We start from the raw sequence: 24,492 nt of genomic DNA, 5'->3' as shown, positions 1-24,492 counted from the left end.
CCCACTCAGAGAGACCACTTAAGAACTTACTTTGATGAGCTGTCACAGAAGAATATACTGCAGGTGACACACATCCATCCATTATGCAGGCTCACAACCTGAGTTACACCACTCTGCTGCAGAAAGGATCTGCAGAGAAAACTGGATCTGTCCCATCCTATGATGACTTCATCAACAAAGACTCCTGCAGTTTGTCAGGAAGTATGTGAGGATGGGGACTTCTTTCTAAGATTCTGGAGAACCTGCTGGCTGCCAGGATTGAGAAAACCAAGCAGTTGGTAGAGTCCAAGTACACCATGTTAAGGGGATTTATGGGGAAACAAACTCTGATCTTTTGGAAAATGTGGCCAACATAGCAGTGCCAGGGGTTAATCTAAGAAGCCTGTAAAATGCATTGATTTTTTCTGAACAAGCTTCTACAGGTTCCATGAAAACAGTAAGTCCTTGTGTGCCCTACAGTGTAAAGAGTGTCTTTTTGTCCCTCAGTCAGGATAATATTGTCACATTTATTGATTTGACCTGTAGCTCAGTCATAGTGCAAAATGAACAGAGAGGTGGATGTGAAAATCAATGATGTTGTCTGGGCTAATGACAGTATTGATTTTGTAATATTGTTGCAGTTGTTGTGTGTGTGCAGCACACACAGAAACACATCACGCGCACACATACACGCGTGCACACAGGGGTGTCATCAGCTCTCAGAAGGTGGGGGGGGTGGACTTTTGGTGGACGCATGCAAATGTGTCGCGGGTGCAAATATTTCTGTTTTTGGGCGGATTTTGATACTTTTTTTTCTGTTTTTTGCTACTTTATTTCGGTTTTAGGGTTAGGTTAGGGTTATGTTATTTGATTCTTATTTTTGCCTGATTTTACCGATTTATTATCAAAACATTTAAAATTAATTAATATATATATATATTCTTTGGCAAAATCGATTGGGTGGGCCAGCTTTCTATGTAGGTGGGCCACGGCCCACTCAGGCCCACCTATGGCTGCACCCCTGATACACATGATGAAAACAGAGCTATATTGTCCAATTTGACCATACTGTACAATACCATACTGAAAAACCAGCTCACCCGTGATGCATTGCAAGCTTGTACATCTGCTATTTTTGTGCAGTATTTGAACATTGTTTTTATACTTTTGAATTTTTAAGACAAATGTTCTCTTCTGGGGGTCCCTGGTAGCTGTAGAATACGTATAATAATATATATAGATTATAATAGATAGACGTATGATTCTGACGTAGATTGAAAACGTCAGAATCATAAATACGTCTACGAGAGTTGTATTCTACAGCTAGGTCCCTGGCACAAAACATTTTCAGATGGGGGTCCATGGCTAAAATCAAATGTATTCAAATATTTTGAAAATAGCAGATCTACAAGCTCACAACGCATAGCATCGCTTGTGAGCTTGTAGATCGGCTATTTTCAAATAGCCAAAGTTTAAATAAGTGGTTTATGTATGTTTTGTTTTGTCATAATAATTAAAATCTACAAAGCAACTATAGTGACTAAAGTTTTCAAATAATTGTAGTGGAGTAAAAGTATAAAATGTGCCTCTGAGATGTATTGGAATATAAGTAAAAGTATTGCAAATTGGAATACTCCAGTCTCCAGTCAAGTAAAAAATACCTTAAAATTATACTCAAGTACAGTACTTTTTACTTTCCACCACCGTAAGCATTAGATGAATTACTTACTCACCTTCTGCAAAGATGACGAAAGAGAACACACTTTTGTCCCACATTGTCTTGGTTTCAGAGAGCATGGTGGTGGTAAATATTAACTTTTGCCCCAAAGTCTTTATATTCCATAATGTCCCACGTCCGTGTGTTGTTTACCTTTTACTCAAGCTAAACATGGAGTTTGACTGTTTGAGAAAGTAGGCTTGACGTTAGTCAAGCTAGCTAGTCAAGCGGCCCCCAGAAATCTGTTTCCTTTCAAAACAATGTGCATTTCAAAATAAGAGGTTTTTAACTCTATACTTGGTATGTTATAATTCAACACACGTTTTATTTTTGAAATACTACTGGAAATAGAAGTAGCCAGGTAGCCTAGTTGAAACTACTTAACGCTATTGTGATGAAATCAGCAGCTTTATGTTATGGAACGGCCCGGGGGAAAAATAAAAACAGGCAGAGAAAAAGTGGGGGGTATGAAATCACGGATCTGTGAGAGTCGATGAGGGTGTCGCGTCGTACGCACAGTGAATGGGCGTGACGCCCACACACACACACACACACACACACACACACACACACACACACACACACACACACACACACACACACACACACACTGTGAGCCGATGGGTGTAAGCGTTTTATCCCTGTTGTCTCTCTCTCATTGTAATGACTAGAAGCTCGGCCCTGCTACGCAGGGCCTCGCGTCTAGCCCGCCGCCACGCCCACGTAGCGCCCCCGGCCACTTGGCAGCGCATATAAGTGGCATAGCGTCATGAGGGCCAGTGGGGCCGTGGCTCGGTCAGTGAAGACCCTGTAGCGCGGATGATATGTGGCATAGAGGGGCAGATTTGAAATCTCCAGAGGAAACGTCCGTGGGCTACCATTGGTTCAGCGATGTGTGCGGGCGCCCTGCGGGCCCTCCTCCTCCACCAATGTGCAGTATTGAGAGCCCTGACGTCACAACATTTGGAGCGATGGGCACTGCACTCTGGTTGGTTAGGGTCCACCTAGGGCCCAGGTAGAAGCCAGTTAAAGCCTGCATGGGCAAACCCAGTTAGGACCCGCCTTGGTCCCACATAAACGTGGCTAGTTGGGGCCCACCTAAGGGCCAGGTAGAAGCGACTTATAGCCCGCATGGGCATAGCAGTTAAGACCCACCTCGGCCCCACATAGAATTGCCTAGGTGGGGCCCACCTAAGGGCCAGGTAGAGTCGGTGGGGACCCCCCACAGGCCAATGTTAAAATGGTAGCACTTGTTCCTCAACATAGTGTGAATGTGCGTGCAAAGTTGACCACAATCGGACGCTGCATTCATGATTTGCGGCATTTTGTGCAAACTTTAGATGTGAATCTTAGCCAATCGAGATGGAATATGAAAGATTAAACAGATCCGTCTTGATCACATGACTATAGAGATCATGTGTACCGATTTGCGTGAAATGTAGATATAATCGGAAGGAGTAATGTAAAGAAATATGTTGTACATAAGGCGGCCTCCTGGTGGAGCTATAAAAGGTAGATGTGAGAAATGTAGGGGAAAGGTTTTTCCTTGACCTCTAGAGAGTGCACATACAAAGTTTTACACAGATTGGTGCAGGTATAGGTAAAAACACAAATCGGACTGTTATAGCGCCACCATGAGGCTGATTAGAAAAATCTCAAGTGGAATTTCTTGCTCGGCATAGTGGGAATGTGGGTGCAAAGTTGCACGGAAAGTGCATGCTGTGTTCATAATTTGAGGCATTTTGGTCAAAACGGAGCAGTCCTGGAAACTGTGGAAGCCATTTTTAGTCAAGCAGGATGGAAAATGAAAAATCTGAAAGAGCGTGTTTTTTTTAATGACTATAGAGATACTGTGTATCGATGTGCGTGATGTTAGGACAAAATATGTAGCAGTACTGTGAGAAAATGTGTTTTGCAAAAAGCGGCCTCCTGGTGGCACTATAACAGGGCCATGTGAAAGAAATGGGGCAGAGGTTCTGAATTGGCATCCAGGGAGTGTGTGCACAGTTGCGCTGCGATCAAGCCAACGATGCGGGAGATTAGCTATCCACAGACCGTTGGACGGACAGGGGGTAAAACATACTCTCGCGCCATCCCTTTCGGCCTGGCGGAGACAATAAAAAAGCTAAAGTGAAGGAAAAGAGCATTACTGCAGCAAAGGTAGTCAACAAACTATACTATAAAACATTGGCCACATTGTCAAATAAATTAAGAAAGAGGCAAACATGTTGAAAATAGCCGATCTACAAGCTTACAACGCCTCTCAACTTGAGGCGTTGTGAGCTTGTAGATCGGCAATTTTCACAATATTGACTTGTGGAACGGAGTCAAACAAAATTGGGGGGGTCCCCAGTTCAAATATGTTGTTTTTTTTTGGGGGGGGGGGGGGTAGCCACTGCCCTAATCGGACCGAAATTATCTGAAATTACTACATGACCATAATGCAGCCTAAACGTGCGTTGCACGGGGCGGTCCTGCCATTACGTTAGTTACTGGAGTTTCTGTGGAGCTACACCAGAAGACACACACAACATACACCATCTACAATGGACTAACGGAGCAGCAATAATAACAGTTACCGCACGAACGTGCATTGTTGACAAAGTGATTGCACAGCCGCTGCAGGCATGACAGCCACGTTAGCGTTAGCTACATGCCAACTATCACAGCGTCCTGTCCGTCGTCGCTGTGACTGACTCTGATGGCTACAGCCATAGACTAGAAAAAGTGCTCCTCGGAGCACAGGTCTCCGCCAGGTCAGGTAGGTTATTGTGGCCTCCTGGTGGCGCTATAATAGGCCAATGTGAAAAGGGTGGCATTTCTTCTTAGGCCTTTCAATGGGACACTGCATTCATGATTTGAGGCATTTTGTTCCAAAATTGTGTTTTGCTAAATTAGACCTGCTGGTGGCGCTATAAAGGCCAATGTGAATGTGAAAAGGGGGGCATTTCTTCCTCGGCCTAGTGGGAATCTGCATGCAAACTTTCACGGAAATTGCACACTGCATTCATGTTTTGAGGCATTTTGTTTAAAACTGACCAATCCTGCAAACTTTGGAAGCCACTGTAAGCCAAATAGGATGGAATATGAAATATCGGACAGATCCATCAGAATCACATGACTATTTAGATGCAGTGTACCAATTTGCGTGTTTTTTGGACAGAATCTGAAGGAATAATCTCCAAAAATGTATTTTACATAAGTCGGCCTCCTGGTGGCGCTGTAAAAAGCAGATGTGAAAATTGCAGTCTAATGTTTTTCCTTGGCCTCTAGGGAGTGTGCGTGCAAAGTTTCACGCAGATCGGTGCAGTTATAGTTAAAAATGCAAATCGGCCAGTTATAGCGCCACCATGAGGCTGATTTGAAAATGTTCAAGTGGCATTTCTTCCTCGGCCTAGTGGGAATGTGCGTGTGCAATTTTATGGAAATGGCAAGCTGCGTTCATGATTGGAGGCAGTTTGTTCAAAACGGACCAATCCTGCAAACTTTGGAAGCCAACCATAGAAAATCAGGATGGAATATGGGAAATCGGACAGATCCGTGTTGATCACATGACTATAGAGATACTGTGTACCGATTTGCATGATATTTGGATAAAATCTGTAGGAGTAATGTAAAAAAATGTGTTTTGCACAAATCGGCCTCCTGGTGGCGCTATAACAGGCCCATGTGAAAAAATTGGGGCAGAGGTTCTGAATTGGCATCCAGGGAGTGTATGTGCACAGTTTCGGAGCGAACGGACCAACGGTGCCGGAGATTAGCTGGTAACACACAGACAGGACACACGCACGCACACACGGACGGACGGACGGAGGGTAAAACATACTCTCTCGCCATGCCTTCGGCCTGGCGGAGACAATAAACACAACAGCAAGCTCTCTGAGATGCCATTGTCTGGGAACTGCTCTTAGCGTGACACGATCAATGAGAGTGAGCGCTTTCGTTGTTGCTAAGATACGGTGCATGGCACACGGCGTCTCTGCCCCATAGCTTGTAGATCTCTCACACATGATTGGCGTAGGCTGCGTTGCCGTCGACGCTGATTGGCTGCATGTTGCTGTGACGTTGAAATGGGGTGCCAGGTCTGCTTTGTGTGTAAGCGATTTTGGGCTCATTTGGGCGCGCTTTTGGCCTGTTTTCCATAGAGCACGGCAGGGCTTGTTTCTGTCCCGTGACGGATGTGGCAAAGAAGGTGCAAAACGAACCATCCGGAAGTAAAGTGCGAGATGAAATATATAGCACTTTATGATTATTAGAGAAGGAGACAGATGTGAAGGTGGAAAATGGAATGTAGGAGGTTATATAGTTTTTCATGAGCGATTTTTGTAGCAAGTTGTGAGTGAATTGGGCCACTCCTGTGGGCGGGGGGCTGAATAGAACCATTGGGGTTTGGGAAGGAGACGCTCTCTGTTTGAGTGGTGAGATGTGATGTCTGAACTACAAAGATGACGGTGCATAGTGTCCAATCCAGTGTGCCTTCTGCTTCAACTTTTTTTCAAACTGTATTGACATTGTCAATCAAAGTTATCTGACTGAGACTGGGTTGCGCCAACAAGGATTAATAAGCAGTTGCACGAAACATTAAACCTAGTTTACAAAGTAATCGGGTTCACATTTAAACCATCCTTTTAATCATGGTTTAATTTTCATCTGGTTGCTCCAAACTTTGATCTAAATTTCAGTTAAGGATTAATTATTAATTTGCAGCTGAGGTGGTTTATCCACTTAAATCCTATAAACTTTGTTTTAAGAGCATTGGTTTTACTCTTACATGTATAGGCTACCAATTAACTTGCTCTGACCTACCTTTGCAGCATACACTCAGTTTTGCTTTAGTGGTGTGTTATGATTTGACCTGCAGGTGAAGTCCTATTGAGATGCAAGATCTGTTATACTTGGGAGCCCTGTTTAGGGTAGCATCAGTACAAAAGGTTACATAACATTTACATAAACCGGAAACATTTAACATAAACAGTTCATTTGTGCAGACCATGGACCATGGAAGCATTGTATGGCCCCCATTGGCGGAGCTGTGAACTGACCTGATGTTATTGTAGGGAGATTGGGGTCAAAAGTAACAGGGGGCAAATGTAACACACTCAATTCAAATCAGAAACTAGCTAGACAGATGAGACTTCTTCTGCACATGCTCAGTAGGGTCCTCTCTCTGCGTATGGTAGAGTAGAATGATCAATTCATCTCAGCAGAAGTTTTCAACAAAAACTGATTTTGAAGCATTAAAAGTAATATTTTATTCTTGTCCTTACTAGTGAAATCTTATGAATGGTATTATTAATTAGGGCACGTATATAGGTTTCTAAATATGACTAGTATATTTTAAGTATGTGAATTATGAAGGAAAATGTAAATAGGAAATAGTGTTACCTTTGAGCCTGCCCTACAATCAATAGCCGATCATGTTATTGTTGTACAATCAATAGCATAGAAAGTGGGAGGACATGCAACAGAATTTGCATCTGTCTGGAATCTCTTTCCGTGCAAAGGGAACATGTTTTGTCAGCAAGGATTATTGTCAGGATTATTTTTTAACTGCACGTGCCTGTGTTTTAACATAATCTGAATTTCAACCCGGGCAATATCCCCACCCCCATGTGCTGTAACTCAACCTACTGTATGGCCACCAGATGGCAGCAAACCTGATCTCTGAATGTTCCGTGAACCTTTTAAATTTCAATTTCCAAGGACCCCCAGTTTGATATGCATTCGGCCACGGACCCCCATTTTTATCTCTGGGACCCAAATCTACACTGCAAAATCTTCAGTGTTAAAGAGTGTACAACTGGAACTAAATGACCTTTGGTTCCATTTGTACACTCTCCAAGTTACAGAGCCATAAGGGTCCAGTTGAGACCCCTGGTGGTCCCCGGACCCTACGTTGAGAAACAGTGTTCAAGACGTGTTATGAGGTATGGCTCATTGTTGATATAAGGATCTGTGTGTTTTGACAAAAGTGTAAACACAAAGACATTTATTTACAGTAAGAGATAGCACTGCAAAGCAGCCTGAAACACTCACAACAACAAAACTGAGAAAACGGCCAGCACTAAAAAAAGAATATGATTATTTTTTTTATCATTTTCACAAAAGAAAAGGACATATATTTGAATGTCCTTTTCACATAGTTTTATTTAAAAATAAAACGTGTGAAAGGGACATTTATTGAGTGCTGGCTGTTTCCCTGGCTGTTTTTTATTACAGTAAGCCAACTAGGAGCTTCAAGGGTCTATGGGATTATTGCTGATAGCAGTTTGGCAATATGGGACCTATGGGACCTTTAACTAAACATTTATCTGTGAAATAATTGTCAGTTTGACTCTTGGAGTGTATACTAAATGAGACAAAAATGTGCACTCCTTTCTTATGTAAGTGGTAGCTATACATGTTCATTTCAGCACCACGGACAGCTCAGCACCGGGCCCAGTGTAATTGACAGTCAAATTAAGTCTCAATTATTTCGTAGATAATATATATAATATATATAGCTTAATTGTGACAATTGGATCAACCATGTGTTGTTCTTTAGAAGGGCTATACATGTAAAACTACTCACGCAATTAACTAGCCTAACACGCAAATCACGCTGGCGCCCAGGATTTGGATTCCCATGCTATTTCAGTTCATTCAGGTGGTAGTGTGTGTGTGTGTGTGTGTGTGTGTGTGTGTGTGTGTGTGTGTGTGTGTGTGTGTGTGTGTGTGTGTGTGTGTGTGTGTGTGTGTGTGTGTGTGTGTGTGTGTGTGGGGGGGGGGGGGGGGGGCGCGGCGCCCACACACACACACACAGAGAGAGTGAGAGTTTTCAGAAATCTCCAGATGTGGAGTTTTCCATCTTGCATGCGGGTGAAAAGCAGACTGGGGAGTAAACCTCATACTATGGTTTGTAGATATAGCTCCTTCTAACTTGGCGGTATAATGACACACTTCATTTTGCTCCACAGTTAACCTGCTAATTGTATGAACAACATGAGTGTTCAAGGCGCTGAATGCACCAGTTATAACAGCGCTGAGGGCTTGTTTGTCCCCGGCTTCTCTTGCCCCAAGCCTGGGAACGATGGCACCGCAGTCTACTGTTGCGGCTTTAATGACTATAAGTATTGCTGTGACGATTCCAACAGCTTTTTCCCATACGAATATGGATATATGTGGTGGCTGAGGTAAGGAAAGATCTTAACAATTCTTCGAAATGTTTAACTAGGTCATTTTGATTGTTTGCCCTCATTGTTCACTTTTTAATTGCTTTATTTTGTCAACTGTAAGTAAGAATAGACTATACATGCCTATTTTGAGCCTATTATTTAAAATCTTGGTAAGGCTATAGAAGGCTCATTGAAACGCATACTTGGTTGATTGATTGATTAAATACTTTATTAGACAGAAATGCAAACAGCACGAGTACAGTCAAACACTTGGTCTAAAAGGATAACACCAAAAAAGTCCTTGCAGTCTTGTTTCCATTGGGGTCCTATATATTCAATTCATCAACATAACATAAAAAAATAACACCAAAATTCTTGATCATCACAAATATAATAGATGCGATGCATGCATTGTAATGCAAATCCCTTGCCAAGTAGGCTAGTAAGGTCCTTTCTTTGACAACAATTTATCGTCAACTTTAAGGACACAAAGTTCTCATAGCTACAGTTCTGACATAATGGAGCTAATGGATGCTTCTACACAGATAGTTATTGAGGATGAGACTGATTAATACTTGGCTGTGTATTAGGGTTTCAGTACAAATATGTTCTTCGCTATTTATTGTCATCAGGTTCCCAAATTGTGCTATTGATGTATGTACTGTCATGTAGGCTAGCATACCTTAGGTGTCTTTGGAAGCAGCCACACGTGTGCCTTCAATACTCATGTTATGGTAGGCTGGATAATTGAATCCGCATGGTACTCATTCTTAAAAACATTACATTATTTACAACAGACAATCACTTGCTGCGAAGCCAAGAAACAAACATAAACTCCAGATCTCGGACAAATCTAGAGCCTAAATGAACTCTTGGATAGCATTCCTTGCCGGACTATTAAACACGGATTTGTAATTAGCCCAGTTTTCAACCAGTGGTCCGGGGACCACCAGTGGTCCTTGGGGGGTTACCAGGGGGTTCCAAGCGAAATTAATTAACATCGTGCTACTGTCATTTGAACCACTTAGCTTTGGCTATTCAAAAACAGAAGATATACAAGCTCATGCGCTATGAGCTTGTAGATCTGCTATTTTTGAAAAATCTTGAAAATGTGTGCATATCTTTCAATAATATTGAAAGATATGCACACAAAAAAAATATATTATATATTTTTTAAAGCAAACATTTTTAACTCAAATCTTTGCTTCTGGGGGTCCCTGGCACAAAACATTTTCAGATGGGAGTCCGCGGCCAAATATTTATCAATGTAGGGGTCCTTGACATGAAAAAGGTTGAAAACCACTGCCCTATTATACACCCCGCCCCCTTTGTATTAGGATAATATCCGAATACACTAATACTAATACTAGTTAAAATATATAGAAGTAAAACACGTGTTACATATGTATGTAACAAGTGTTTTACTTCTATATATTTTAACTAGTAGACTATATATTCTGTTTTTGTATAGCCTACGCTCATTCATTTCAAAAGTTGTAGGCTATTAATAAACATGAGCATACTTAAATGGTACAGTAGCTATACATTTTCATTTCAGCACCATGGACAGCTCAGCTCAGGTCCCAGTGTAAGCTAATTGACTGTACAATTAAGTCTCAATTATTTAGGAGATAATAGATTGTGACAAATGGCTCAAGAGAAAAGCAGTTAACAACCTTTTGTTCTTTAGAAGGGCTGTATGCATGTATAACCACATGAAATTTAACAAGCCTATAACACAAAAATCAAGCCAGCGCCATAAGCAACATATAAGCAACGTTGTGATAACCTTTACTTTCAGCCTTCTGTATTTACTCTCTCTCTCTCCTCCCTGGATTCTGTCCTCTGCTCTCCACACTCCCCCCTCCCCCCAAACACCACCCACCCAAACACACACACTGCCTATGCTCAGTGTAGGGGCTCTGGTTGGTCTGTCCATCGCAGCGGTGGTCCTGCTGGCCTTCCTCATCACTGTGTGCGTCCTCTGTTATCTCTTCATCGCCACAAAGCCCAGTCGTCTTGACAACGGCCTGCCATTGAGAGCACCAGGTAGTTCTTCTTACAAGATATGATACAAGATTCTTTATTGTTTTACACACACACACACACACACACACACACACACACACACACACACACACACACACACACACACACACACACACACACACACACACACACCACCACCACCACACCCCCCACACACACACACACACACACACACACACACACACACACACACACACACACACACACACACACACACACACACACACACACACACACACACACACACACACACACACACACACACACACACACACACACACACACACACACACAATATATGACACATCGTTCATTGTATGTATAGAAAGAGGTGTTGCTGTGCCTATTTCCCCACACCGGTGCATGTGCTCATCTCAGGTAAGGTCCTTGGTGATGAGAACACAGATCAACTTGAAGCTGTTGACGCTCGTTACAGCAGACCAGTTGATGGCGTTGGCAATGGGGTCCAGCCTCCCTGTGCTGTCTTCCTGTAATCCACGATCAGCTCCTTGATCTTGTTGACATTGAGAGATACTCAATCGTTGTCGTCACTGACACCACTGTGATCAGGCTAATCACTGTCATAGCGATTGCAAACTTAATCACAAAGTTTGAGCTGTGTGTAGTCATGCAGTCATGGTGTACAATAGAATTTGCACTTACAACATACATAATAAGATGTATGTGTTGCCACTGCTATATATCCTACTGGCTCACCTGCCAGTGAGGAGCCCCCTCTGGGAGGACGTAGTGCCTACGTCCTTCTTCCATTCAACACCCCCTGTTGCAGGTGCCACCGCCTGGTTTCCAAACACAATTGTCCAAACACAATAGACAATTGTGTTCATAAAGATTCTTGCCTAAGCCGGATGAATTGACATTCGATGTGTGAAATATAAATCTGAGCTATTATTATTATTATTATCAGAGCCCTCCAAATGTATAAACATACTGTTCTGTATTTACCCGCATGAACAAATGACATTTAAGTAATCAACCAACCAATTTACATAATGGCCTGCTTGTTTTTGGCAGGAAAAGCCCAACATACTCTCATTCTCAAGTCATACTATAGTGATGGCATGGGACATCATGAGAGAGGAACTAGGTTGTTCCTCCGCATGCGTTACAAAATGCCACACAGGAGGCAGAAATTATTTTAAAAAAAGGAAGGAGTCAGGGCACTTCCTGGTTAGTTTCCGTTCTTTTGGAAATACATTCCCAAAACACAGGCATAGATTGACCTTGTGTTTGTTTGAAAACCTACCTGTAAGTGAAGAATGTATATGTGGTTGTATCTGCTTTTCTTTCCTGAAGGCTGTGTGTTTCTATACTCTTCAGCATCAGATCCAAGGGAGGTGCACAGCCATTCGGGAGCAGACCCAACGACTGGTCCACAGGGCTTCAGGAAACACTTCATGAGCAGGAAACTGGACTGTGACAACCAGCCGCCAGACCCTGAACTTCTTTTCCAGCGGTGTTTCATGGCCACCGTCACCACTGTAAAAGTGGAGGGTCCCTCATAAGCTGCCAAAGAATTAATCTCCTGCACAATAGGACCAGTGCTCCAAAGGTAGACACAGACTGCACAAAAACCTCAATGACAGCGAGAGGAAGACCATATGAACAATGTTATGGGGTAGGGGATATTCTGAGAAGCTTGGTTGTAAGTTCCCCCAAGTGCATATGGTCTACGTGCCATATGGATGGGTTGGAGGAGTGTGTTTACAGTATATATACTGTACTATGGAGTTCAAATTTGAAATTGTCTGACTGTCTGTCTGTCTGTCTATCTGGTAAAATATGCCCATATACAGTATGGCCATGCCTGATGCACAGCCCATGATATATTGCCAAAATGGAGATCCCAGACACCTGACAACTAAGGAAGTTTAGGCAGGGCCCATTTAAAAGGAATCCAAACTCAGCAAATACTGTAGATGTGTCAAGAGTCAGGTATACTGATCCGGAAGTATTTGTAAATTGTTTTTTTGTCGCATATTATAAATTAATAGAATTTGCGCTTTTGTTTTTATGTGTCAGTGTCCTGTATGATAACTTTGTATTAACATTTATTTTCCATTATCAAACTAATGCACTGCTTTAAAGTCTTGCCATAATAAGTTTATACATTTGAACATTTCAAATTTCATGTCTTTCAAGTGCCCTTGTTTTTTGTAACTATTGAAGGTAGTATTGTACGTATTTGTCATCTGGAAGACTTTGGGCTCAGTTCATCCATTAATCAAATAATATATTTATTTATTTATTATGTATTGGTTTAGTTTAATTTATTTTACATTCAAAATTGTGTTATTTTGTCCAATCCACTGTAACACAGATATGTTACCTAATAGCACACAAATGTATTTTGTGTCAGACATAATCCTATGATGTTGAATGTTAAATATGTACATATCCATATCATAAGCATTTTGTAAAGCAGGAGAAAAGGCTGATGTTTACCTGAAAATGTTCATAATTGTTTAAATAGCAGATCTACAAGCTCACAATGCGTTGCAAGTTTGACAGTTTGCTTTTGTCAAATGTCTGCATTACATGAAATTACAGTACTTTAAGAACACCAATGAAATAAAATAAAAATACATTGAGACGTGTACTGTTGCAGAGAGTTCACAGTAGCTCATGTCATTTGCATTGCAAATACCCTGATGGTATATGATGAGAAACAGTAGAATCTAGGGTTTAAAGTACAATTAAAATGTCCTGTCAATCATAACATTTTGGAAAAAACCCACACAGGCAAACGAGATGAGATGTTTTGTTACAGTCAATTGTATTGACCTAGCAAATGTCAATTGACCATTGATTCATTCTTTAAAAGGAGGAATGTATCACATCTTATCAGCTATGTCTTTTTTAAGACATTGTTTGCTGAGTTACACTTCTGCAGAAGTGCCATGCTCTTTTTTTTACCCACTTTAATAACTGAGCAGCAACATCTAAGGCACCAACATGAGCTCAAACTCAATTTTACAGACCTGTATCAGATCCTGTATCACCAAGTTTCACAAAATCCGTCCATCCGTCCTCTTTTGTCTTTGATCTTGTTTGTGACCTTGACCAAAAACAAAATATTTTCAGGAAGCCTACAGTCCCGTCAAGTTTAATCAAAGTCCGGACATCAATCCGTTATCAACTTAATCTGATAATGGATTGACAGACTGATTCCAATACCCTGCCACGCATTGCTACAGAAGAGATAACTAGTCTCTTAATGTACTGTACTGTATACTTAATGCTTAATAAAGCTGCAGAGCGAGCTGGTAACAGAGAAGAACTCTAATAATACATTCAATTGGAAATTGACTTTATTTCAAGGCTTTTCAGTTAGACTCACTTCAAATTATAGCTGACAATATGAGTGCCGCACCTTTTGAAAGACTTTGTGAAGGATCTACCCTCCTACCTTGAATACACAAAAGATGTTCCATGAAGATGCTTTGAATGCGGCAGCCTAATACTTGTCCAAGAGAGAAACAACACAAAGCCCCCCCAAATAAGTTTCTATTAGAACTGTTAAAACTTGATCTGAGTCGCAATTACATACAATATGGATCCAACTGGTACCTCCAACAGGCAGGTACTGTGGCTGGATTGGTTGAGGGAAAATGGGAAGAAAGAGTTATATTGTGTTGATATCCTGTTATTTTGGGAGGGGACGCAGGCTGAACTAATGGACTTTGTATCATATCTCAACAACTCAAGTTTCCTAAAATTCACTTGTGAACAAAGCATTGATAAAATGTACTATTTGGATTTAACCATATACTAGGATGAAACTGGAATGATTCACACATCTATTTTTAGAAAAGATATGGAATGCAATTCGATTTTACATGCTACCAGTGCATCCTGGCTACCTAAAGGACAACATAGCTCAATACTTGAGGGTCAAACACAACTGTTCAGATCTTGATGACTTTCACTCCAAACAAACCATTATGAGTACTCGGTTTAAGGACGGGGGCTATTCTTCCAATTCTATTCAGAGAGCGAGCCATACAAAGTGCCAATAACACCTCCCGCTCTGATCTTTTATCTAATGCACCAAAAACAAAAAATCTAAGTCAGGCTTTTGTTTCTCTACTACTGAATATAATCACTGTGCTTCACAAATCAAAAAGACACTCAACAGACACTGGCATGTGCTCCAAGCAGAGCCATCTTTGAGGGACCTCTGCAAATCCCCACCCCTTGTTGCATTCAGGAGAGCACCCACAATCAAAGGTAAAGTCATGTACAAACATATGGTTAAAAAGAAAAAGACCACATGACTGACAACAACTGGAATGTATAGATGTGGGAACTGTGCCTGTTGCAAGAACACAACAGACAAAAAATCATTCAATCATCCCCACACTGGAAGGAAGATTCCTATTCGTGAATTCATTAACTGTAAATCGACTGTGATCGTATGTGATTTACATGTTGTTATGTTTCTGCGGTCTAGCATATGTAGGACAAACTAAACGAGCCCTCAAACAAAGAATATCAGAGCACAAAACTGCAATCCGTAAAGGAAATTGGATTATGCAATTGCAAAACAGCTGAAGCAAATCATGGTTCACCCTCTTCATTCAAATTCTGAGAATGATGATGATGATGAACAATGATGCCTGCAATACCTGTGATACTGCAACCTTCCCAAGTCTCTCTGTCTAGCTAAAGATATAATATAATCGTTATAACCAATGGCTGCCTGTCTCCGAGTCTGCTTTTCTTTGTCGCCTTTATGAAAGTGTCTCGTACTTTGTGTGGGTGATAAGGAAAAACAGCTCTATCAAAGGCTCTTAGCCAAAACGTGCAAGCATTCGTTTATTGGTGTGTGCCAATAAAAAAGTGGAAATGGGAGTACTTTGTCCTTCATTGATTTGACATTTTTTTAAATTCCTATCTTTTATATGTATTTTATAGATATTGTCATTACACATATACAGTACAGTATACTATAACTGTAACAGTCTCTTCTGTAAACAATGAGCATAATAGAAAGTAGCCTACAGTGTAAGAATTGATCATCGTTGTGTGGCTGCACAGTGAAGTCACTGTTTCTATGATACAGTCTACAGATCTAATGTGTCAAAGAAGTGTTTAGAGTTAATGTATTAATATGACTTACAAATATGAATAAAAGCTCTCTATTTGAGTATTACAACAAGTCAGAGTGTGCATTTGGCTATTCACCCCAAAACAGATTCATTTAGTAGCTTTCAGTGATCAATGACAGGACAGCGGACCAGAAGTTAATGGACAGAAGCCCATACTTGTGACAGACATAACAATACCCATGATGAGGAGTTCAGCAATGACAAGATTCATGAGGAGTTCAGCAATAATATCCATGAGTTCAGCAGCTAAACCTTTGGAAAGGAACCTGAAGCAACTGCCACATACTGGACACTTCAGTAGTTTTACTGGATTAGAAAAACATCACAAAGTCTAACAGTTTTTCTGCAGGGCAGGGTCAAACATAGAGGTGATTGTTGTGAGGTAGTGCATGACCTGGAGGATTACAGTGCCACTCGCTGGTCACACAGCAGAGATGCAACAGATCAAGGCAGATGCTCTTCATACTTGAATTTGTATGCACTTAAAGGGATAGTTCACACAAAAAAAAATTCAATCAATTAGTCACCCCATGGAGACTTGAATTCATTGTTGTTGTTTTTTTGTCGCATTCCTAAGCCAATAATTTGATGACCAGCAGACCGGTCTAACGGCAGCGGTTCCGGTAGGAGATCCAAAGGAGACTCTTTGTGTCTCCTACCGGAACCACTGCCGGTCATCAAATTATTGGCTTAGGAATGCGACAAAAACAAAGAAATATCCATGAATTCAAGTCTCCATGCATGGGGTGACTAATCGATAGAAAAAAATCATTTTGGGGGTGAACTATCCCTTAAAGGGTCTACACCATGAATTTTAACTTTTTTTTTATTTTTGTGTGTTTTTGGTCTCCCCCACCTCTCTTCTGTTCCAACAAATACCCGACTTCGAGCATGCAGGCTTTCATAGGCTATCTGTGGTTTTTATGTAAATTGGTCTGAAAACAGTCCGTCAGATTTGTTCCCCCACCCTACGTCACGTCTGGGAACAATACCTCCCGTTTTTCAGTTCTAACCACAAAAAAAAAAAAAAAAAATATTTTTAATTTTTTTTTACTTTTTTTCTTATTTTTTTTTTTTACTTTTTCCACACAGAACCAGGACACAACATGCATACAAACTGGCTCAATAGCGCCCCGTGCCAAACAGGACAATGTGGTATTGCAGGTGAAAGTGCTTTATAAGCCAGAGAGAAGTTAGTTGGAATGAGTATATCTGAGGCTTGATTTAGGCTCAAACCTTTTGAAAAACGTTTGAGGGACATAAACAATATGATATCAAATATTATTATTATTTTTTAAATTCATGGTGTAGCTCCTTTAAAGCCCTATGTTATACTTTGCTGTACAAAGGTGTCCAAGTATTTAAAGATCTTTATGGCAATTTGGTTCAATAGGACAGAATCAGAATCTCAGAATGTGGAATCAGAATATCAGAATCTCTCTATTTTTTCATTTCTTTTTTTAAGTAGCCTGAAAAAGAAAATGGTGATTAAAAGACCAATTGACAGAGGAGGATACAACTTGCTAAAGTTACTCATTAACACTTGAGGGAACGGTGCTCCTAAGGTGATACTGCAACCTTTGCCCAGCAAGCCTCTTGGCGTTTTGCGGAGAAGCACAGCAAGAAGACAAAAACACCTGTTAAGAAACAAAACTGGGAAAGATACACCTGCCAATTTAAGCCATCTGTTTCCGTCAAGTAAGTCATGTGTATTTTGAGTGGATAACGCTAATGTGAGAGTAGGAAAGGTGTATGAATAAAGTCAAATTGTATTCAAAGTATATAGTATTCTAAGTCAAATAGAAAGTGTGTTGTGGTCATATGACTGCTGCTGAGTGTTGCTCATCATGGTCCGGCAGCTCATTTGTAGTAGCCATGTATATTGTTTTGCTATCTGGTGTGTTATAGCTGTAGACGAAAAAAACATAAATGTCATGATATGTTTGTGTAAGCACAAGTCACTTACTGTAGGCACTTATTATTATGTATAGTGATAGGTTATTCTATGGACTATGGACATGAACATTGGTCAAGATTTGGGAGGAGCATACCGTAGTTCACTATATCATGTGATGTTTTTTGTTTTGTGTTTGTTTTTTACAATAGGCTACACAGGATTATTCCTCACAACTGTGAACATGTTTTTTTTAATAAGATATCACATGGAGATAAAAAAGGACAAAAAAGGATCACAATAGGACACACAATTTACATTTTCTCAGCTGGTATTGCACATACCAATGGCACATGAGAGGGGGATGTTCATTGGTTAGTGAGAGATGCGGCCAAATTGGGCCAATGCTGGCCATGAAATTAATTATCAGTGATATATTAAACTGCAGTGCCTCTTCAGTCAATATTAACCCCAATTAAGTGTAATTATTGGCTTTATTGCAGGAAATATACCCAGGAGAAACATGGGGCACTTGAGCTGCATTGCAGTTGTGGTGTTTTGTCTTTGCGCAGCCCTCACCTCAGAAGCACATACTTCTCCTGTATCTGCCTTGAGAGGAATCAGTGGCCCTCACAGAAAGCTCCTGGAAGACACGGAACTTGACCAAACTAATCCTAACAGAACCAGAATTGAGGGTAAGTAATGTGCAGGTGTAAGCACTGAAGTTATTTAACAGCATTTTATGATCTTCAGTAAGGTTTATAGGTGCCACTTTGAACCTTGTAACATTTAGTTTACAGGAAACACAGGTTTGTTATTGATTTCCTGAATCTCATTAATTACCAAACTCTCAATCCAATGTCCCAACCACGGCAGTTCCCAATCCCAGCACAGGAGGAAACCCAAACTCCCAGACGTGGCTGTATTGGATCGCAGGCCTGGCCACGGCCCTCACCGTCTCCGTTTCCCTCGTTGCGGCTGTTAAGTGTCGCCTCTTCCATCGCTTCCTGGCGAGCTATCGGCACTCCCTGCTCATGGAAGCTGACGGGATCAGCCAGTACGGCCCGGGCGAGGGGTCCTTCCCTCAGACAGTGGTGGTCGGAGGTGGCAGGAACCAGATTAGGATGGAGGATGACGATGACGGCTTTATTGAGGATAACTACATCCCAACCAGTGAGAGAGAGAGAGCAGAGAGAGCCATAGAGGCAGAGGAGGACGTCATCATGGACAGCGATGATGATCTTGAGTTCACCATAGGGTGATATCAGGGACATATATCCCCCACAAAAAAAGACTGTTTGGTTGTGATTAGAATTTGCTTATTGCAATGGTAGCATTGGGGGGCATGTTTGAAATTTGGGAGAGTGAGCACTGAATGTGAACTGAATGAGCCACTATTGTCCAAAAAGGAGACCGACAGTTTTCCAAATAATCATTCAGCAATGTGACAATGATGGTAACTAATTGAAGATGAATGACAACTATGAAGTTTGACATTCAGTTCTTTTGAAATAATTTGTGTAGCTTTTATTCAGAGCTAATCCATTGTGTGGCACTATGAATAATATGTTGAATGAAATGAAATGATAAAAAATACTGATCACAATGCTGGTACATTTTCACTGTCTGTAATATCTTCATCCCTATAAAGTTATGTAGCGTTTACACCATCTTTTGTCAGTTTAATTATTTTATACACAAGCACACACACGCACGCACGCACACACACACACACACGCTCGCGCATGAACGCACACACGTATAAAAGGAAAAACAAAGTGTGTAATGGATTTTTCAGATGACTTCTCTTGATATGTGTGGTGTACACTGTTCTCTGAGTTGACAAAACAGTGCAACCAGATAGATTCATACACAATGGGGAGAGCAATATGAGCCTGTGACACCATTGGTGTAGCCTGCTGCACAGGAACACTGGTCAGTTCACTGACACTGTGACACTATGAGCTAGTGAGTCAGGGTGACTGTAAACAGAAACACTTTTTGTCCAGGCTTCTCTTGGTTTGTTACAGAAGATATCCATGGTGTCCGCGATGATTGATTTGAACGGCCCTGAAGACAAATTATTTCCAAAGTTGCTATACAAGCTATAATGATAGTACAGCATCTTATTCATCTCATCTCTCTCTCGTCATACAGTAAACTCTTCTACTCTTTCCCCGTTTCTTTTCTCTTAGTAATCTACATCAGCTCCCCGCTGTACGTTTTGTTGAGCTTTGCTCAAAATGTAGGCGTCCGCCCGTCCGTCTGTAGCTCTCTCTGTCGTTTTCCCTGTCCATTTTCCCTGTTTTGTTTTCCCTGCCCGGCCTGTGTTCAGATGAGGCTGGTTCTGCTGGAGGAGGCGTCTCGCCGAGCCTGGTCCCCCTGTCCTCCCGAAACGCTGAACACCCGTACCGCTCTGTTCTCCATCATCCTCGCATCCCTCAGCCTCCTCCTTCTCATCCACCTCTGCCTCTCCTCCTCCCTCCTCCTCCTCCTCTGAAGGCAGAGCAGTGCTGTGTAGCCCGCTATGGCCATCGCCATGCCTCCCCCTACGGCCATCAGCACCAGGCCGGCCAGGAACATGTCCTTTCTGTCCCTGTCCTGGTCTTGGCTGCCGTCCTGTGTGCTTGTGGTGGACAGGTAGAGCAGCACGACCCCACAAAGCAACAGCGCAAGTCCGACCACCGCCATGAGCACAGGATCTGCACTTCCGCCACTCTTCAGCTGTTCTATGCGGTGCCGGCTGTGCACGCAGTTCATGTCCTGCACAGCAGAGCTCAGGAGCTGTTTGAGCAGGACGGCCAGGGCCAGCAGGCAGAGCGCCGTGCCCACCCCGAGGCGCCACTCCCCGGACAGGCTGGTGGCGGTGGAGAGGAGACCCACGCCGCCCAGGCCCAGGCCGAGGATCAGAGCCACCGAGGCGAGGTAGCACAGCAGGGAGCGTCGAGGCTCTCGGAACCACCAGAGCTCCACCTGTTCCATCAATGGATCCAGTCGCAGGCCAGGGGGCCGTCGGATGATGTGGCGGTGTGGATGGAAGACTTCCATCTCAGGCATGGTGCCGGCTGCCTGGACTCTCCACTCACTGTTCAGTCAGCTTAGAATGAGCCTGACACCTAACAAGATTGCAAACAGTTTGGGCTAGACAGCATGATACACCTTTAACTCATATTCACACACCCACACTCACTCTATGTTGAACGCAGGTTACTGACTCTATATTGAATGTAGGTTACTCACTATGTTGAATTCCGGTTACTCTATGTTGAATGCACATTACTCACTGTTAAATGCAGGTTACTCTATGTTGAATGCACATTACTCACTGTTAAATGCAGGTTACTCTATGTTGAATGCACATTACTCACTGTTAAATGCAGGTTACTCTATGTTGAATGCACATTACTCACTGTTAAATGCAGGTTACTCTATGTTGAAAGTACATTACTCCCTATGTGAAAGCAGGTTACTCACTCAATGTTGAATGCACGTTACTCACTCAATGTTGAATGCACGTTACTCACTATGTGAATGGAGGTTACTCACTCAGTGCCAGTTTCGGTCCATTTATCTGTTGACTATCATACAGCCGTCTATGGTCAAAGCATTATGTCATGTCTGCTCATTATCCTAGCAAGGTGTTCCAAGATATCTTAGTCTACCATAGACCATCAGAAGGTCAGAGAAGGCATCCTGTGTGGATGTCCCAAATTTTGACAAAAATGTGTCCCAAAAATTAAAAAAAAGAATAAACTCCCTCTGGGTGACCCTAGAGATGAATTGCTCTTCAGCACAGCAGGTAGCAGCATCCCCTCGATGTTGAGTATACTTTCTTTCTCGTTTGCTTTTTCTTTTTTGCAAAGTAAACATACAGAAAACGTGAGTCCCGCGGTGTAATAATGGTCACGAGTGGCTGTGATGACGAATGAAGCTGGTAGTGTGTGGACAGGCTGGGAGAATGCCCACAAGACAGCAAGTCCAGTCAGCAAGCCTGATGACACCGTGCCTCCATCACCGCAGTGACTGTCCAAACTGGCATCAGCGACTCTCTCCCCGGCACCCTGTACCCTGCCTCACACTGTGTCATAAACTGACAGGCAAAACAGTCTCACCCATCTCATGTCATCGCACGGGAACACCATCTTGTCTTGTGAAGTGGGGAAAATCCGAGAGAGAACAGAATTGTTGGGTCAGGGACCCCGGGGGCCCCCGGGCTAAGGGCATTGTCCTGAGCCTAACAGTGAGGAGTCATGCCCACAAACGGACAATGGGGTGTCCGATGAGCACATGACTGGCGCTGCTGGTATGTGTGAGTGGCGGTGGGGTGCGCTGCCGTACCGACGTGGAGGGCAGTGTGATGTCACTGCGGCCGGAGAATGGTCTCTCTGTGACCCCCCGAGGATAGCGTCACTCGCACACTCTAAAGCAGGCCTATGGGGTCAACCACAATGGATGCTCTCTTGCTGCTGGCCCTTTGTTTGTGAAAATACTACTTGAGTGTGTGTTAAGAGGAGAACAGTAAATCAATACCCCCAAGGTTGTTTATTGCAGCTCCACTAGTGTGAGAAAACGTTAAACCACAATTTTTTCTGCCTCTTTTATCATTTTATTCCTGCTACTGTATGTTGATGAATTGAATACATAGGACCGCAATGCTAACAAGTCACAAGGACTTTTTTGGGGTTATAGACCAATTATTTGTTTACTAACATGGAGACTGGACGCACAGGTGATTGTTTCACACAATCAATTCCCAACCTGTTGTTTTGGGGTGCGCTGGTTTCAGCACACCCCAACCCCCTCTTGTGTGTTGGATAGTGAGGCGCGTCCTAGCGAGACCTGACAGAATGGGTTTCATTGCGCGCATACTGGTTGCGGGCATACTGGTTCTTATCAGTGTGACGTCGTCTGTTAAGGGTTCTATTCTTTCAGCTCAAAGGTCTGACTGTACCTCGTGCTGTTTAATTTCTGTCTAATAAAGTATTCAATCAATCAATTCTTCTTTATTTATTTTATCTTTTTAATTCATTTTCATGCCTTTAGATGCGTTTTTGTACACCTTTTATAAAGCACTTTGAATAGCCTTTGTGTATGAAGTTTGCAAAATCAAATAAACCTTGACTTAATAATAACCACTTTAATATCAAGACAGAACCGCCCACACATTCCTTTACTACCCACTGCTGCATTCAACAATCACAATTATTTCCGTGACCCTGGAATGAATGAGTCACTCCCTCTGCACTGAATGAGCGCGGTCAGCATGGATACAAGAAGAACATGCTTCAAATAGAAATACACAGAGGATTCAAGCCTAAATATTCACAGTATTGTGTGTATATATATATATATATATAATTATTTTTCATTATTATTTTGTATTTGGTGAAAATGCAACTGGACATTCTGCCTAATGAGCACTTTTACTTTGGGTATTTTAAGTACATTTTGATACCAATACTTTTGTACTTTTACTGAAGTACATTTTGAATTCCGGGACTTTTACTCGTAACAGAGTATTTCTACATTACAGCATTGATACTTTTACTTAAGGAAAGGAGCGTTGTACTTTCTCCACCACTGGTCTAGGGGTGGTCAGTCTCACCCAGTCAGTGCGGGCAGCTTGGTGACGGAGGAGGAGGAGGATGTGGGAGGCCTGACGATAAGGCTGTGGTTGTGCATGTCCTGCCGCAGCCTCTGGATCTCGGAGCGCTGGAGCTGAATGATCCGCTCCGCCTCCTGTTCAAAGTTTAGACGCACCACCACCTTTCCCTCCGGCTCCTTGGAGGCCGTGCCTGTGTGGCCCATACAGATATGTTATATCGTCACTGTCGGGTGGAAACCTTGCAGTGGTGTAAACTAACTAAGTACATGTACTCAAGTACTGTACTTAAGTACACTTTTGAGGATTTTTTCCCTTACTGGAGTATTTCCCATTTTCAATACTTTTACATCTACACCACTACCTCTCAGAGGCAAATATTGTACTTGTACTCCACTACAATTATTTGACAGGTTTAGTTACTAGTTACGTTGCAGATATGCATTATTACATTAAAAAACATACATTAACCACTTTAGCCTTATTTTATACCTAGCTATTTGAAAATAGCCGATCTACGAGCTCACAACGCGTCGCGATGTGAGCTTGTAGATCTGCTATTTTCAAACATTTTACTACTTTTTACTTTTTGTACTTTAAGTACATTTTCATACCAATACGTACTTTTACTCAGTACATTTTGAATTCCGGACTTTTACTTGTAACTACTACTTCTACATTGCAGTATTGATACTTTTACTTCGGTAAAACATTTGAGTACTTTTTCCACCACTGAAACCGTGTATGTCCGAAACGTTACATTTTTCAGGAAATAGAAAAAAAAAGAACATGTGCTCCAATGCATGCAATAATGGATATTGTTTAGTCTAAAGCTCTTGCTCTGGTTCAATCTTTGTAAAATTCTACGACAAAAATAAAGTCTTTGGTGCTTAGCCAAACTGCAAAACAGCATCAAAAACCAGACAGCACTGTTGCTGCTGTGAATACAATTTTAGAGAATCAGA

General features: G+C 42.0%; 3 protein-coding genes across 3 annotated transcripts in view; 1 reads left to right on the top strand and 2 right to left on the bottom strand.

Annotated features, from left to right (window-relative positions):
* Positions 1-8,677: 8,677 nt before the first annotated feature.
* On the top strand, positions 8,678-12,425 carry LOC311045078 (protein shisa-like-2A; the record flags this gene model as incomplete). The annotated part of the gene is made up of 3 exons (XM_084056887.1): positions 8,678-8,868; positions 10,763-10,899; positions 12,241-12,425. The coding sequence occupies 3 exons, from the start codon at positions 8,678-8,680 to the stop codon at positions 12,423-12,425; spliced, it is 513 nt and encodes a 170-aa protein (XP_083913013.1).
* A 7,831-nt stretch (positions 12,426-20,256) lies between these two features.
* Positions 20,257-20,982, bottom strand: tmem125b (transmembrane protein 125b; the record flags this gene model as incomplete). Its single annotated transcript, XM_084056886.1, has 1 exon — positions 20,257-20,982. The coding sequence occupies one exon, from the start codon at positions 20,980-20,982 to the stop codon at positions 20,257-20,259; it is 726 nt and encodes a 241-aa protein (XP_083913012.1).
* A 2,544-nt stretch (positions 20,983-23,526) lies between these two features.
* Positions 23,527-24,492, bottom strand: part of cfap57 (cilia and flagella associated protein 57) — a gene marked incomplete at both ends in the record, with an annotated part of 22,820 nt that continues 21,854 nt past the window's right edge. Inside the window, one exon of the mRNA XM_084056885.1 lies at positions 23,527-23,720. Within this exon, the coding sequence (XP_083913011.1) occupies positions 23,527-23,720 (194 nt within the window). The remainder of the gene's footprint in view (positions 23,721-24,492) is intronic.

The sequence above is a fragment of the Gymnoscopelus microlampas genome, assembly GCF_963454915.1.
Source record: "Gymnoscopelus microlampas genome assembly, chromosome: 5".
NCBI classification, from domain to species: Eukaryota; Metazoa; Chordata; class Actinopteri; order Myctophiformes; family Myctophidae; genus Gymnoscopelus; species Gymnoscopelus microlampas.
This window is presented reverse-complemented; position numbering and strand designations above follow the sequence as displayed.